Raw genomic sequence first — 16,868 nt, 5'->3', positions numbered from 1 at the left:
TCTAGCTGTAGCATGTAGAGAGATGCACAACTAACTACAAATCTTTTGGTGCAGACAATTTTTTTTGGGGGGGGGGGTCTGGTGTTGTTACAATTCAATAAAATGCTATATGAAATCACCAGACAGCATAGACCATTTACAATGCTGTAAATATAAAGCACCTTTCTCCTGCATGATACTGAGGTAACTCTACAGCAAACCCCTCACATTGCCCAGCATATATTTTCTCATATGCCAGCAGTAAGGACTGAAGCAGGTGCTTTATTCAGTAATTGCCAGGGAGGGGGCTCATTCAGCACATGATATGCCGAGCAGGCAGCATAGCTATGCAGGAAAAAAAAAATACTTACCATCTAGGGAGTCCATCATCGCGGAGGGGCGGCGGTCTCCGGCGGTGTGACGTTATCAGCTCGGCGACGGTGTCTGGCAGTCTCCGGCAATGTCCAGTGTCTGCGGCGGTGTCCGGCATCCTCAGGTGCGTGCAGCTGCGGTGCCATGCGGGCGGCGTCCAGCAGGGCTTCAGTTGCTCAGAACAGCCCTGCTCATCTGCCCGCGGCCACACATGCGGGAGATGAGCAGGAGCTTTCTGAGCGACTGCTCTGAATTGTACAGCCCGTCCGTTCTGAATCTTGGGCAGATTCAGAACGGCAGGTGCGCGCATGTAAATCGCTGTGTGGGCTATATACACAGCGATTTACATGTATTTTCAGGCATTTTCTGAGCGATTTAGTAAAATCGCTCAGAAAATGCCTGAAAATTGTGCTGTGTGTGGGGGCCTTTACAGAATTGTTTTATTGATCGAGTGCAGTGGTGTCATGGCCCTCCAGCTGTTGTTGAACCACACGTCCCAACATGCCCTGACATATATAATGGATTTCTAAAACTGTGACAGGGCATGCTGGGACTTGTAGTTCCACTATAACTGGAGGGCCATGAGTTTGACAACACTGATCTAGTACATGTGTGCAGATAAACTCCTATCTGCTAGAAGAGCCATCTAAAGCTGACAACATTCTATCCATATCCAGTAAGTAGGGACCGTTTCAAATAAAGGGACTCTACAGTTATAATATTATAAGAGAGGGTGTTGTAGTCCGAAGCAGACTTCTTTACCAACTCATTTTTGAAATGTGCTTTGATCTGTAAGAACATTTTTATTAAGATTTGCATATACAGGTCGAGTATCCCGTATCCTGGCATCCATTATCCGAATTATTCCAAAAAACGTGGTTTTTGGAATCATTCGAATAATTTTTTATTATTTTTTCCCTAACCCTTTTTTCATACTTACCAAGTCCCAGGGCGTCCACAGCAGGCCTCCGGCATCTTCTCCAGGGTCTCCAGCGGTCCCAGGAATCCATTGCGCGAGTGTGCGCACGTGCGCCGGTGACGTCACCGGTGCGCGCGCACACCCGCGCAATGCATTTCTGGGACCGCTGGAGACCCAGAGAAGATGCCGGAGGCCTGCTGTGGACGCCCGGGGACTGCGTGGACGCCGAGGGACCACCAGACACCATCAGGGGACAGGTAAGTATGCCTTAAAAAAATTATTCCAAAAACCGAAAAATTCCCCTATCCGGAATGCTCGTGGTCCCGAGCATTTCGGATAGGGGATACTCGACCTGTATATATGTATATCTATATCATGCGCCTCACATCTCAATCGCAGATCTGACAGGCTGCCATGAATATTTGTTCCAATCGCATATGAATAGATGCCCATCGCAGTGCACTTGTACACCTGCGATACGATTACTTGTAGGAAAGTTTATATATGGTATTAAAGATCACAGTAGGATAGATTGCATGTAGATTATGTAAAATAACCACGCAGTAGCAAAACGCAATGAAAGCCCTCCAGGGAAGATCCTGTCCAACAAAAACGCATCCAACTTATTGCTGAGAGACATCTCACTAGTGGATGGGGGCCATGAGAGGCGTATCACACAAGTTTGTTCACATGCTGTACATGTATCTTTGGAGATATAAAATGATGTAAGACCCCTCTGGTATTGATAGTGTCAATTAAGGAGTCATTCTGTATTATTGGTCTCACTGGGATAATACAGATCACAGCCAGCGTGCCCTGGCATATTGTCACTTGGAGAACTGCAAGTGAGGACAATCGCTGGCAACTGGCATTTGTATTACCATTATAAAGAAAATATAAAAATAAAATAAAAGGACTCACACTGTATGATTGAACCCTTCATTATACACTCAAGCACACTCACATTACTATACAGTATAGACAGACGGCCATATAGCACAATCAACCAGCCAATCAGCTGCTATCTGGTATTTTTTCAAACCCAGCCTGTAACATGGCAGATAGGAGTTGATTGGCTGGTTGTTTATCACTCTCCATTTTATCACTTTTTGAAGCTTGATACATCTGGCCCCAAGTCCTTGATTATGGTCAGTCCCCCTTCCCTGGTCTTCAGAAACATAAAACTTCAACTCTCAAACCATGAGACACATTTTACTATAGTATTCTGTATGACTGCTCTCACCTGGTTCTGTCAGCCAACTAGCGTGCGGTACCACAGAAACTGAATTTGACACATGTGCAGTGCAGGTTAGGAAAAGTGACATCTGGTGGACACAAAGTTGTATTCCATTCGCCAGCTTTTCTGGCATCTCCGTATGCTACAATGCAACTCAATATGGCATGGTGCAACTTAGTACACCAAGTTGTGATACAGCATGATGCAGCATGATGATGTCATATGGACACTATTGGTTAAATTTACTGTAGCTTCTAAAAATGGAAAGAGGTGATGTTGCCCATAACAACCAATCAGATTCTGTCTGTCATTTCTCTATTGCACCCTAGAAAATTATAGAATGTGATTGGTATGGGCAACATCACCTCTTTTCATTTTTAAAAGCTTTAGCAAACATACCTCTGTATGTAAGAGGACACATCTGTATAGCATTGGCATTGGTTAACTCCCAGCAGTGTTTGACAGTTGACTGCAGTCTGCCTCTGTCTAACTCACACTTACACATAGGGGGTGATTCAGGTTGGATTGCGAAGGACATTTGGTTCGCTAATGGAAAAAAACCATGTAACGTGCAGAGAGAATTAGATTTGGGTGGGGTGTACTTTAAACTGATTTCTATATTGCAGTGTAAAAAAAATAAAGCAGCCAGTATTTACACTGCACAGAAACAAAATAACTCTCCCAAATCTAACTCTCTCTGCACATGTTACATCTGCCCCCCTGCAGTGCACATGGTTTTGTCCATTAGCAATCAGTATTTATTGTGTTCAAGAGTCCCATCCCTAGGTAGTGTAATAGGAGTGCAGTTTGATATATTTATTTTGAGAAGGGAATTATCCTTTAAAAGGTGATGTACAGTCTGTGGTCGTTTATGATTTGAAAACCTAAGATTTATACAATTGAGAAAATATATTCTATTATTTTTTTCATCCCAAAGTTTGCAAGAGTTGCATTGTCCAACATTTTGAAGAGAGCAACGATTGTCCGAAATGTGGAATCCAAGTGCATGAAACCAATCCTTTAGAAATGCTAAGGTAACCTAAGATGAGATGTGCTATTGGGAATTTGTAAATTACGATTTTAAAAGTGTGTCAAAAGTGTTTTATCTCTGGTATTGCTACATTACTATGACATTAAATGCAGTCTGCCACTGCTTTCACATCTTGAGCTTGATTCAGATGCGGGTGCAATGCTGATATAGCAGGGATCGCCAGTGTTGCAGCTACCCACAAGTACACAGAGACCCCACTGAAGTCATTGCAACATGCTCAACAACTGTATACGCTTTCGCAACCGTGACGCTGATGTGACTCCCTGGGGTCGTGTTTTATGAGTATGAGATCGCAGTTGCGAGCTGAAATTTGCAACAAATACAGTCATGACTCCCTGCATTACCGCAGAGATTGCCTGTTACCACCAGTTGCGAGACCATAGAGGTTACTTCTGGATATGAATCAGGATTAAGCCTTGAAAGTTGATGACTGGTGTCCCAACTGGACATTTTAATAAAATAATATGCATGCATACATACATACATACATACATACATACATACAGCGTTGAGGATATGGGTTCAATTATTGGAAGAAACTTGTCAACACCTTCTGAACTCTGCCCAACTGGAGCCTATAGTCCAAATTCTAAACCATAAGTGCTCAGTGGATCAGCAAAAGAAAACCGGACACTGACATGCATTTAAAAAGGAATGGATTCAAGGGATACCAATGTGATAGTGCCTTTTACAAGGCTTTTGGTGAGACCACACTGTGTTCAGTTCTGGGCACCGCAACTTAAAAAGAACATAAATGGATTGGAACAGGTACAGAGAAGGGCAACGAAGCTAGTAAAAGGTCTCGGAATCACTAGAATACAAAGATAGGATAACCAGGCTGAATATGTTTTCACTGAAGAAACGGAGGTTGAGAAGTGATATGATTAGTATGTTCAAATACAGGATTGGGAATCATATTGAACTGGGAGATGAATTGTTCACTAACAGGCCTATACTTAGGACATGCGGCATGTACTGAGGCTCGAGGAAAATAAATTCCGTACTGAATTAAGAAGAGGATTCTTCACCATTAGAGCAGTAAAATTCTGGAACTCATTGCCGACGGGGGTGATTATAGCAACTACTGCTAATGAATTTAGATCAAAACTGGATGCATTTTTGGCCACTAAGGGAATCCTATAGATATGATTTACTCAAGTCATTAGTTACAAGTCAGATAGGTTGAACTTGATGGACTACCATCTTTTTTCATCCTTAATTACTATGTTACTATGTATGTTACTATATATATATATATATAATAATGACGTAATGTGAAAAATTAAGTGCCAGCGATGTAAGAACATAGCTACCATAGGTGCAGGGGGTGCAGCTGCTATATGGCCCACAGTTGAAAGGGTTCTGCCTTCCCTGTCGAAGTCACATGTGTTGTATTTTTTACTATCGGCTGGTAAATGGGGGCACTTACAACTTTTGCCTTGAGGACTACAAATATCTCGTTTCGGCTCTAGAGGTGCTCGTTATTATGTGGTATAACATGAACTGGAAGGCATTATAATGTTACATAAATGAACTGGGTCACTGTAATGTGACAGAGTTGAAAGTGAAGGCACTAATGTGGCATAATATGAATTTGGGACACTGAATATCATAATGTGAATTAGAGTTAATGTGTTGCATACTTTGTACTGGCAGCCCTACAATGTGACATAATGTTAATTAGGGCACTATTAAGTGGAATAAAGTTAATAACTTCTATATAAAGGTGTCTCTCTAGTAGCATTGAGTCAAGTCCCTCTTACATTTTTGCTATGCCCTTATTCTGACTATGCCTTTGCAGTGGGTGCCGGACGGGTTCCCGATAGTCATTTACCCGACGTCGGGATCCCAACGTTGGGATAATGACTGTCGGGATCCCGACTGTCGGAGTCCCATACCACACCCTTTGCAGTGAAGGTTAATTGCCTGGGTGCATTCCATTGATAATGTATTAAACATACTTAAGGTAGGATGGATGTATGAGATCTTGATCAAGGGGCTAGTTCAGATGTGGGCAGCTGCTTCCTTGGAATATCTCTATATATTAATGCAGCAGGAGACATTTTATTACAAGTAGATGCTTCGTACTGCAGTACTGACCTGACCTGCTTGCAGCATCAGATCACTGACTTTCACCATGGGGCAGCTTGCGACACCCATGAGGACACTCTTCCCGCCCATCACAGGGGCCAGAAGACCTCCGTCCATCTATGGAGATACCTGGCCTTTTCCCTCCCCCTAAGTGGCAGCAACACACCTCTGTTTTCACAAAGGTAATTGTCACCTCGGCTCACCTCCAAAACATCATCAGGTGGTCAATCATTGACATCATTATCAGACAGTCACTCGTCTGATGCCGGTTTGCTTCCTACACCCATTGTAGTGTCCTGCATGCGCAAAAAGTACTGAACATTGGTATTTTGTGCATTAAGAAGCCAACGTGATCTGATTGAGGGTTCAAGTGACATTTTTAGTATACCTAATTAACCTCATTCTGGACTTGTACTTTTAGTCATAAATACTAATTTTTGTTCCATACAGTTCTAAAATGAACTCTAAAGCAGAATGAATGGCTACTGTCAGTGTTCCATTTGACAAAATAAATGCTATACAACATTTACAGTACAGGAGGCCATTACATGGAATACCAATATCATATCACCGGAACCTTGCACATCAGCGGAATGGTATCATATGCCATACATTTTGCATCAGCTTTGCTCATCTCTAAAGTAAATAAATTCAAACTGCATTGAGCAACTCCTTAACGTTAAATGAATTGTCTGTTAATTTGCTATTAATAGACTGAGAAAACAAAAAAATAATGCCTGGGCAGTTGAAATAGCCAGATTTAATAAATGTGAAAAGTTGTATATGTGTTCCTAGAATACTTAATTGCTTAGCCTACTGTTGTGTTCTTTTGTAATATTTGTTTGTAGTGCAACCTTTTTTTAGTGCGCTTCAATTGCAGAAAACAGCCGGTAGTAAACAGGAATAAAGAAAAACATCTATAGAATAGGAAAAAGTAGAGAGAAGGAGCCAGGTTTTATTCTTATACACTTCACATAATAAAATAATTTCTATGGGAGAGGGAACACGGGAATCTGGGCAAGGAAACACGGGACTCTGGGAGAGGGAACGCGGGACTCTAGGAGAGGGAACGCGGGACTCTGGGAGAGGGAACGCGGGACTCTGGGAGAGGGAACGCGGGACTCTGGGAGAGGGAACGCGGGACTCTGGGCGAGGGAACGCGGGACTCTGGGCGAGGGAACGCGGGACTCTGGGCGAGGGAGCGCGGGACTCTGGGAGAGGAAACGCGGGAGTCTGGACGAGGAAACGCGGGACTCTGGGAGAGGGAACGCGGGACTCTGGGAGAGGAAACGCAGGAGTCTGAGCGAGGAAACACGGGAGTCTGGACGAGGAAACGCGGGACTCTGGGAGAGGGAACGCGGGACTCTGGGAGAGGGAACACGGGACTCTGGGAGAGGGAACACGGGACTCTGGGAGAGGGAACACGGGACTCCGTGAGAGAAAACACGGGACTCTTGCACATATTGCACAAGAATGAAACAGAAAATCAGTATTAACGGTTAGAAATGATCACTTACTGTATATCACCTTTCTGGTTCTCATTGGCCTTAAAGCTTAATATTTGATTAAAAAAAGGAAACCTTGATTAAAAAAGAGGAAACCACTGGAGGGCACAATGTATTTTGCTTTTATTTAGTAAATAAACCAAATTATTTCCCCCCCCCATAAAATTGACTAAAAAAATGAATGTCTAAATCCATTGTGGGAAGCCTTTACATTTGTCCATGGGAGTTAGTTTATATACCTTTAGTTACTATAATGATTATAATTATTATTTACATTGTGCCAGATGAGACATCTAGGTAAGAGGGCCCTGCTTACAAGCCTACAAACTATTCTCCTTCTAAATGAATAATTAGTTATATATACTGTATGGATAGATGATCGTGAAGCTGAATTGGGTGGGAACTGCAAACTTTCAGTACTTGTAAGAAGTGTCCAACGTTATCTAACAAGACCAAATGAAGTAAGGTGTGAGAATCAAAAAGTGAGAGTTTTTTTTATACTAGCATGTTAAGGAATATTAAAAGAAAATTTTTGTATAAAATATTTAAGTGTAATGCCTTTAGGTGCCTTACAAGGGAAAGCTTCAGTTACTGTCTTGCTTCCAGGACCTGTGTATCAGAACTTTCTCTGCATTTAATAAAACTTTGCTTATAGACGAATTGGGTGATGTACATTGATTTGTGTGCTGAATGCTTTAATAAAAATTGAATATAAAAAAGAACAAAAAAAAACTTTGCTTACAGAGGGCTTGTATTAAGCAATCGGGACTGACATAAAGTGAAAGTGAGTAACCCATGGGGTGGGTTAGGAGGATTGTATGGCAATAGCCTGCAGGTCTAGGTTTCCTTTCAAAACGTTTTTCAAAACAGACAGCACCGCTTACATATAAGCTTGTGCACTTACATTGTACAGTATACTTTGTGTCATCATAACATTAGGCTGGTAATTATTATTAATCCATGCATAAGGCTTTTTTTCAAGAGCGATATTTGAACAAATGTAATGTGAAAAATAATGAATAATAATAATAAAGAATATTGGGTTCATCTGTGTTGGACAGCGCACGTTTAGAACAAGTGCACAATTTGTTCATGTTAATGTTATACATGGGTTACCATACAGTATCTTTGCCGACGCTAGAAAAACAATGTTACATATTCTGGTGTGTACCCACTGTACTGATAGCAACTTGCACTTTGGTACTGACTGAATAGATGTCTGGCCTTCACCCTATATAGGGTCTTAAGGCGGCCCATATACTAGTGTGATCTGGACCAATTTTTTACATGATTTATACCCATCGGTGCAATAAATCATATGAAAAATGTCATATCATATGCAATTTATATGTGATTTCGATCCGATGTGCGTTCCTGTGCACATCAGATCAAGGGGGTTATTCTGGTTGATTTGCAAGGCTGCAACTTCGCAGCCATGCAAGTCCACCAAACCCCGACTAGCAAATGGTAGCCTGGCCGATTTTCCAGGACGATTTCCCTCACAGGGCCTGCGAATGTATGTTACACAGTAACACCCATTAGCAGCCTAGTGGGATCCACCCACATCGTTTGATGGTCGGCGATGGAGAAGGTGCACGTATATAATAGTGACTCTCAAGTCACTTACATATGCATGGACGCTCGGGAGGAAGTGGGTGGGCAGCTGACATCCGGCGATGTCAGTTGGCCACCCCCGCACCTGTGTCATTGGGGCATTTGCATGAGAATGCCCAGCGTTCTCATGGGAACACACATGACACGCTGGGCATACCCAGATGCATATGACCCGGCCCTCCATGCCCCCCTGCACACTTGGGTACATGCACCCGGCAAACACCCTGTTCGCCGTGGCCGCCTGCACATGCGCAGAAATGCATCTGCGCATGCACAGATGAAAAACATCACTCCCCCGTACGAACACACGGGGGAGCAAATGAACCAGAATAACTCCCCAAATCCGGAGATGTCACTGCAACGGGGTCCGATGTTTGCGCTCTGAGCATGCTTATATTCTTATATGCGCATGTGCAGGGCTGCTAGACACCATTCGTAATGTGGCGGGGAAATTTGCACGGCGGCAGGGGGCGGGCATTCGCTCACTCGGCGCGTGGCTCGCATTAGATGTCTCGCTAAGAAGCCAAGTTACGCTGCTTAGCGAGTCAACCAGTATCAAGTTCATAGTATCCTGGGGTACTGAATGGGATCACATGCGATCTATCCACCAGGGAGTTGCCAAGATATCGCATGCAGTCTCACATTCTAATGAGCTGGGGCCTTAGGAGATTGAATGTTTATCTTTGAAAAATTCCCTGAAATCACACAGACAAATCTCTATGAAAGCCTATAGGTGTATACATAGCGACCAATCCTGTGTTTGATTTCTGCACACAGATACTTTAAGGTGTATGTTGTGGTGTAAATTTACATAACAGTGATATACAGTTTTTCCCCTTTTTTATTTTAAGGCCAGATAATACTTTGGAAGAAATCATATTTAAGTTGGTGCCAGGATTACGAGAAGGTATGTGTTGTCTCTTTTTTTATTATAATTTTTTTATTTATTTCTCTGCAGCTTTTGAGTGTTAATTAATGACCTGTCTACATTCTTTTTTCTGTTAGAAGAACAGCAGCGAGAATCTGAATTCTGGAAGAGGAAACGCCCAAGAGAGAATGGTGAAGGTATTTGATGCAGTTTAATGCTAAATTTACAGGATTGCTCTATTTGATTAAGATTATGGGAGTATTCAAATTGCCCCAATTAATTGTTCCCATAAAAAAATGGGTACAATGTTTACCCAATGGTCATTATTGGGCTATACATTTAAAGCCCTTTTTTACAGGAGAATAATGTCCAGTTTTCAGGCAATAATAGGATTCAGAATAAGTTTTGAGATCCCAGATGTTATCGCGGCTCTGGGGGCTGTAGTTTGGGGATAATACTTTGCATGCTTGTGGCATGCGAAGCATGATCCCGGACAAGTGTTAGCATCAGGGCTAATGAAATCGCCCCCAGCATATCAATTAGCTGTGGTAAATTACTGCAGATAATTGAATACCCTCCTATGTTTTTATATTTTTAACTTTAATCATTTTTCTTGAAAAAACATAACATAAGGCGACTAGTACAAATAAAAGTACAACATATAGTTGCAAACACATTGTTACCGTATAAATATCAAGAATTGAGTGAAAGAACTGACATATAAGGGAATGAAATAACCAGAGAGTGCCTGCAAAAGAGCAGTAGCTTACTCACTATACCTAATGTAGCAATTCCATGAGAACCATTTCATAGGAGGGGAAAATGGAAAAGTAGAGTAACGGACTTCAAAAGTTTCCATTTAAAAAAACAAAATTATCTTACAGATGTCTTTAAGCAGAAAAGGAAGAGTTAAGGCCCCCATATACAGGTCCGATTTGGCCTGTTTTCATTCAATTTGATGTAAGGGGCTGATGGGCCGGATTAAAACTGTCCGATTAAGATGTTTCTTGACAACCAATGTGTGGATCGGCTCAGATCCAGTGATCAAATGTGCTACCTGTATGATTTCCGGATTTGGCCTCCGTACGGCAGTGGAAAACGGGGTCCCATTGATACATCCCATGTGAAAAGACCAGGTAGCTCAAGAGGGATCAGATGGACATACACTTCTGCGAGACATCACAGCGGTGTATAGCCACCTTAAGAGTTTTACAACTTTGTGATAAGGCAGCCATTGCCAACAACAAGATCTGTCCCACTAGGTAACGCTCAGATTTAGAAATAGAAATTCTGTACTAATGTAGGAATGTGAGAGCCAGATCTGGGGCCACATGAAGGTTAGATTTTCAGCACTTAAAAATGGCAAGTCTAAAGCCCCGTCCAGATCAATGGGAACGACCAATCTTTCAAATCATACCCGCCGTTCTTTAACGATGGTCTATGATCTTTCCTGCATCTAGGAAGATCATAGACCAATCTTTTGTGAATTGTATCAAATCGTTCCATGTGTACGCACCTTAAGCTATTCATAAAGGAGGCAGTGGTTGCTATGAAGGGTGGGGATTCAAATTGCCAGAGAGTAAATGATTAAGTTCATAGTAATGAATAATAATAATAATGACTTACAATGTCAAGGGGATTAATAGCTGGAGGGTGTTGTTGAATCTGGCTTCCCAGGGCTGAGAGTTGAAGCTGCACATCTTTTTGGGTTATAAATTATTACCTGAAGGACAGCTTTTGAAGTACACCAATAGACAGACATGTAGATATCAGAAGATGCATTATTTGTAGTATACTGAGATAAAGAAGCAGACAAGACTTGTATTGCTTCAGATTACCCAAGAAGATGTTTTGGAAATTGCCAAAGTCTCACATGGGTGCCCAAAATGGGAAGGGTTTCATGTCCGAGAGAATAACTTAAATGCAAGAGTAGGTATTTTTAACATTGCAAAAAAAAGGAGGGTCACTCAACACAGAAAACATGGCACACTAAGCATCCTAAAGGTCTTATCCAGGTAAGAACTTTTTAGGAGCAGCAGCAGGACTCGGAGTCTGAGGGGAGACCCAAAAACACCTCACCTGTTCAAACTGGGACCAGGGGATAAATTAATGTCTCCCATGAAATGTAAAATTTAAACTTTCTAGTTTTTTTTTATTTTACTCACAAACCTTGTGGAGGAAGGGGATCTGACAGAAATTAGGGTCATAAGCAGAAACAAGGGTCACCAAAAATAAACTTATCAAGCCATAGAAACTATAATATGCTGATGGTCTTACCCCACCTGCCACCAACCGGAAGCAAGTAATGACTAAGACCTAGGCTTCTTACATGTGAAATATTGCAAGGAAGTTATAGTCTTCTGCATGACTATAGTTAGGAGATATTGGGTTGTGTTTTGCTGTACCAGGAAGCATCTACTTCCTGAAATGAACACTAAACATGATCTTCTCTAACATCACACAGTGTAATAAAGTAGGAGCCTCAGGAAGTCACTATTTCCTGGAGAAGTTTTTTTTTTAAATTTTTTTATTTTCTGTTGATTATTTTCCGAAGTTTTATGATACATGAAATGTGGAACACAATAGATAAGCATTTATATTACGCGCAGCGGTTCCCTCTGGTGCAATGGTTCTCAAAGTCGGTGCAGAGGGGCCACTGATTGGTGGTCATTTACCAGGCCAAATTATTTATGGACAGTTATGAAATATGTGGACAAACAAAACACATATATATGGAGGATGAATCTGAACTAGACAATAGAGAGAGCAAAACTACTACAGTATTTTAATTCAGTTTGAGACTAGTTTATGATAATCTAAATGGAATGTTCTTCATTTACTTAAAAGGGCTTGTTCATATGTATGTCTTCCTTGTTTGCTTTTGCTTCATTGAGATCTACATTGCAGGCTTACAGATGTGTCCTCATCGATTTGTTGCTGCATTCGCACCAAACAGCCCTTCTTGGCAGAGGCGTAACTACTTTTTTTGCGCCCCCCTCCCGCCGGACATTTCGGGCGCCCCCCCCCCCCCCCCCCGAAATATTAACCCCCTCCTTACCCGTCCCCATTGCCGCCGGCGCCGCTGCCTCTAACCCGACACGCAGATCTGTGTCATGTGACGGGCGGTCCCTGTCTCCGGCTGCAGTGCTAATATAATAACAGACACTCGGAAAATGGCTGCCCCCATACAGCATTATGGGGGCAGCCATTTTCCGAGTGTCTCTTATTATATTAGCACTGCAGCCGGAGCCGGGGACCGCCCGTCACCCGACACAGATCTGCGTGTCGGGTTAGAGGCAGCGGCGCCGGCGGCAATGGGGTAAGGAGGTGGAGGGCAGGAGTCGGGAGCCGGGACCAGGTGGTAACTATAGTCCCGCAGACCACCCAGGCGCCCACACCTGCCTAGCTCCTCCCCGCCACCGCGGGGGCTGCGGGACTATAGTTACGCCACTGCTTCTTGGTGCACTAGGTCCCATGCTATTCTGCTTGCACTAACCATCTTTCCCCTAGAATTTGCATCTTAGTCACAACATATTGCAACACCGCTTCAAGAAACTGCACTGATTAAACTGATATGGGACACTTGTGTGCAATGTGTGCAATGGAGTCTAAGGGGGTTATTCTGATTCACTCAGAAAGGCACAATCACTCTCTAATGGACAAATCCTTGTGCACTGCAGGTGGGGCAGATGTAACATGTGCAGAGAGAGTTAGATTTGCAGTGTAAAAATAAAGCAGCCAGTATTTACCCTGCACAGAAACAATAAAACACCCAAATCTAACTCTTTCGCTGCGCTCGCCATGCTTTGGGCACGGTGCCTCGCTACGCTCGGCACACTATTTTATTCTCCAACCACGCCCAAGTGGATGGTTGGGCATGAAATACCGCCTGTCAGCACATGTCGGCTCAAGAACAGTAAAAAAAAAAAAAACCATGTCGACCTGATGACCCTGTCAACCTAACCCATGTCGACATAAAATCTTGTCGATCTTAATGTATGTCGACCTAAACTCGTGTCGACTTATTTGCATATCGACCTAGTGGTGTCGACCTAATGCTTGTCAACCTATTTGGTGGTGACCCAATGACCGTATCCGCTTTGTGCTACATTGTGCTTAGCAATCACAAACATCATATGCTTCCTTGGTTTATTTCTTACTCTGTAAAGCATTGCTCGTACTCTGCAGCTTAATTATATACTATTTTCATGCCACTTTGGAAATATTTACTTATTTATAAGTAAAATGTTGAAAATATCAGCACAAGAATGTTTCTCTTTTAGAGAAATAACACCAGTTGTTTAGTAGGCGGCCTCAGTACTTTGTCATTATGTAGAGCTGTAAAAACGCACTGCTTACAAGCATGAAGTTATTATATTTGCATCTAAACTAAGTGTCGCAGTTATTATTATCTAAGTAGACGTGGCATAGCTAGCAAATGTTCAAGTGTTTTATTTGGTGCCACATTGGATTCATAAATTTTTTGAGAGTTTAGAAGTATTGGCCACAAATTTGCCCTGCCAGTACTAGTTTTCATACTCTAATTAGGTCTTTCTCCATTACCTTTTAAACCAGAGGCGGAACAAGAGAGTTATGGGCCCAGGTGCAAAAATATAGTCTGGGCCCCCCAAACACACACAGAAAAATGCATAGTGGTTTTTTTTTTTTTCTTCAAATCTAAAGCCCAATACACATTATGCCGTACACTGTAATGCTAATTACACATTCACACACCGTAATGCGCATTACTCATTATGCTACATGTAATTCCCCACAGTCCTTATAAGGTTAATACCCCAATTATTGCCCCTTACACAATGCCGCCAGTAGTGTCCATTACATATAATGCCCCCAATAGTGCCCCTTACAATAATGCTCGCTATGTTTTGCAGCCCGGCATGAGGCATCTATCCTGGCAGCGTAACGGTTGGGTCTGCCCTGTCAGGGAGAGAGCAGGTGAGAGGCACACAGAGGAGATAGACAGGGAGAGAACAGGAGAGAGGCATGCAGGGGGAGAGATAAGGAAGTCCCTAGCTGTCTATTCCTTGAGGTATCCCTGGGGTTGGTGTCCACTTCTGTCGGTCTGACTCCTGGCTTGGAGTAGCAAGTCCAGTGCTGACAGTTCCCTTCAATTGCTACCTGTGCACAGGTCCCAGCTCCATATTTATATGGGGGCTGTTGCTGATGGGACGCTAACAGGTGTGATTATGAGGAATGAAGCATGTACTGTAATTTACCTGCAGGTCACGATAATGTAGGTTAACTGTTGTGGGGGCTGTCAGTCCCACTTAGATCGTCTGGCATATTAAATGGGCGGCAATATAAATTCCGGACAGCAGCAAGCATATTCTGTCCCTGGCTGTCAGCCCCCCAATGATGATTGGCTGCCCCAGCCTAAGTCCATTTTAAATGTAGCGCCACTGCTTGATTGGCTTTGGTCCTGTCAGCAAGGGTCTAGCTAGAACTTTGTGGGCCTCATAGCAAAATCTAGAAAGGTCCCCCCCCCCCCCCCCCCCCCCAACCATTGTCACTACAATACAAGAGAGGGAGGGGTATGAGAGTGAGAGAGGGTTAGAGAGGGAGGGAGAGAGAAAGAGGGAAGCAAGAGAGTGTTGGAGAGAAAGTAGGAGAGACAGGTGGAGACAGGGTGCTAAAGGGGGAGAGATATAGAAAGAGAGGGAGACGGTGTCAGTGGAAGAGAGATAGTGAGAGAGAGGGAGGATGTAATAAGCAGGACAGACACTACCTGACTACAGCAGTGGATGGGGCGGCATAGACAGAGAGACGGAGCACCATATGGGTGCATAGATGGGCAGGCAGATGGATGGGGGGATGGACAGAACACTATGTGGTGCTCATAAACAGATGGAAAGAGGCATAGTTAGACAGACAGGTTGTCTGATGGGCATTGCCTCGACAGACAGATGAAGGGGCATAGACAGACAGACGGCTGGGTGAGGGAATGGTGAGCAGAGGGGCAGTCACACTCAGCCTGTGTTACTCAATGTACAAATACCCTGACATCTCCCTCTGCAGGCCACCCCACCCATTCCCAGCCCTGACAGCAGCTGCCAACAGTGGGGTTCCATGCGTTTGGTTCCACTCACTGTGTGTTCGGCTCCCCTCCTCGTTTCCTCCTCCACTCCCTGTGTGTGCGGTGCGCGGCTCCCCTCCTTCACTCCCCGTGTGCAGTGCGCGGCTCTCCTCCTCCACTCCCCATGTGTGTGTGGCTGACCTCCACTCCCTGGGCTTGTGGCTACCAGTACCTCTGGCTGGTGGTCCACTGCAGCAACATGGACAGGATGCCGGTCCCCAGCGCTGCTGCATCAGATGTAAGCGCTGCTTCCGGTCACTCTCCGTCTCCGCGGCGCACATGAACAGTAAACCTGTCACCTGCCAGCTATGAGGTTCAGGGTGCAGGGGGGGGGGGGGGAGAGGAGAGAATAGCCTGCGGCTGATGCCCTTACATATTTTTACTAAACGTAAACGGCGGGATGACGGGCGGACGGTGGCACCGGCGATAGTTCCGCCCCTGTTTTAAACCCTTTCATCCTTTATGCGGTATTCAATACCGCCGGCAACGGGGTTTCTGTGGCAAGGGTGGCTTGTTTTCGGTGAGCATTTTGGCAGCCACACTCGCCGTATCCACCTCGCTGGAAAAGCCCAGTGCAGGGGGGCAGTTGAATTCTGACCCGCGAGCTGTGACAGTGAGCTATCGGCACTGCTTGCCGTCACAGCTCGCCAAAGCACATTTAATATACCCCTTCAAAGAATCTTCTGTTAACAGCAGAGACTACTTGGGAGAGTGTATAGTTCATGCGCCCACTCCAGGCTTAATGCAAGAATTAAAATAACAAATAGAAAGAGAGCGCAAATGAACACTAAAACAAATTTTAATATTTACATGCATATTAAAAATAGTCAACTGACTTATAATTTACATTTATCTAGCGATAATGCAATTAATTATAACACAATCACCAACAACCCAATGATTGCAGGCAAAAGTCCAGAATGTACACTATGTACCACATCCTGGATGAAATGACATTAATGTCATGTCATTGTCATTAATTGATAGTTGGAAACAATTTAAATGTACAGGGCACCTACAATTTCCAGTGAAGAGATGTAGAGTGCGGAACAGGATAATTGGTTTTAGATGGCATATGTAATTTCCAATATGGAATACAGGAATTAATGGATCTATCAGGAGAGGGCAGAGACAAAAC

The 16,868-nt window shown here is 43.6% G+C and overlaps 1 protein-coding gene across 3 annotated transcripts in view; it reads left to right on the top strand.

Annotated features, from left to right (window-relative positions):
- Window positions 1-16,868, top strand: part of PCGF5 (polycomb group ring finger 5) — an 86,202-nt gene that overhangs the window by 43,828 nt on the left and 25,506 nt on the right. For all 3 annotated transcript variants that reach the window (XM_083149025.1, XM_083149022.1, XM_083149024.1), the window contains exons 3-5: window positions 3,445-3,541; window positions 9,620-9,675; window positions 9,774-9,833. In XM_083149025.1, coding sequence (XP_083005151.1) covers window positions 3,445-3,541; window positions 9,620-9,675; window positions 9,774-9,833 — 213 coding nt within the window. The remainder of the gene's footprint in view (window positions 1-3,444; window positions 3,542-9,619; window positions 9,676-9,773; window positions 9,834-16,868) is intronic.

The sequence above is a fragment of the Crinia signifera genome, chromosome 6 (genome assembly GCF_055691185.1).
Source record: "Crinia signifera chromosome 6, ASM5569118v1, whole genome shotgun sequence".
Classification (NCBI taxonomy): domain Eukaryota; kingdom Metazoa; phylum Chordata; class Amphibia; order Anura; family Myobatrachidae; genus Crinia; species Crinia signifera.
Note: the sequence above shows the minus strand (reverse complement) of the source record. Positions and strands in the feature narration are given on the sequence as shown.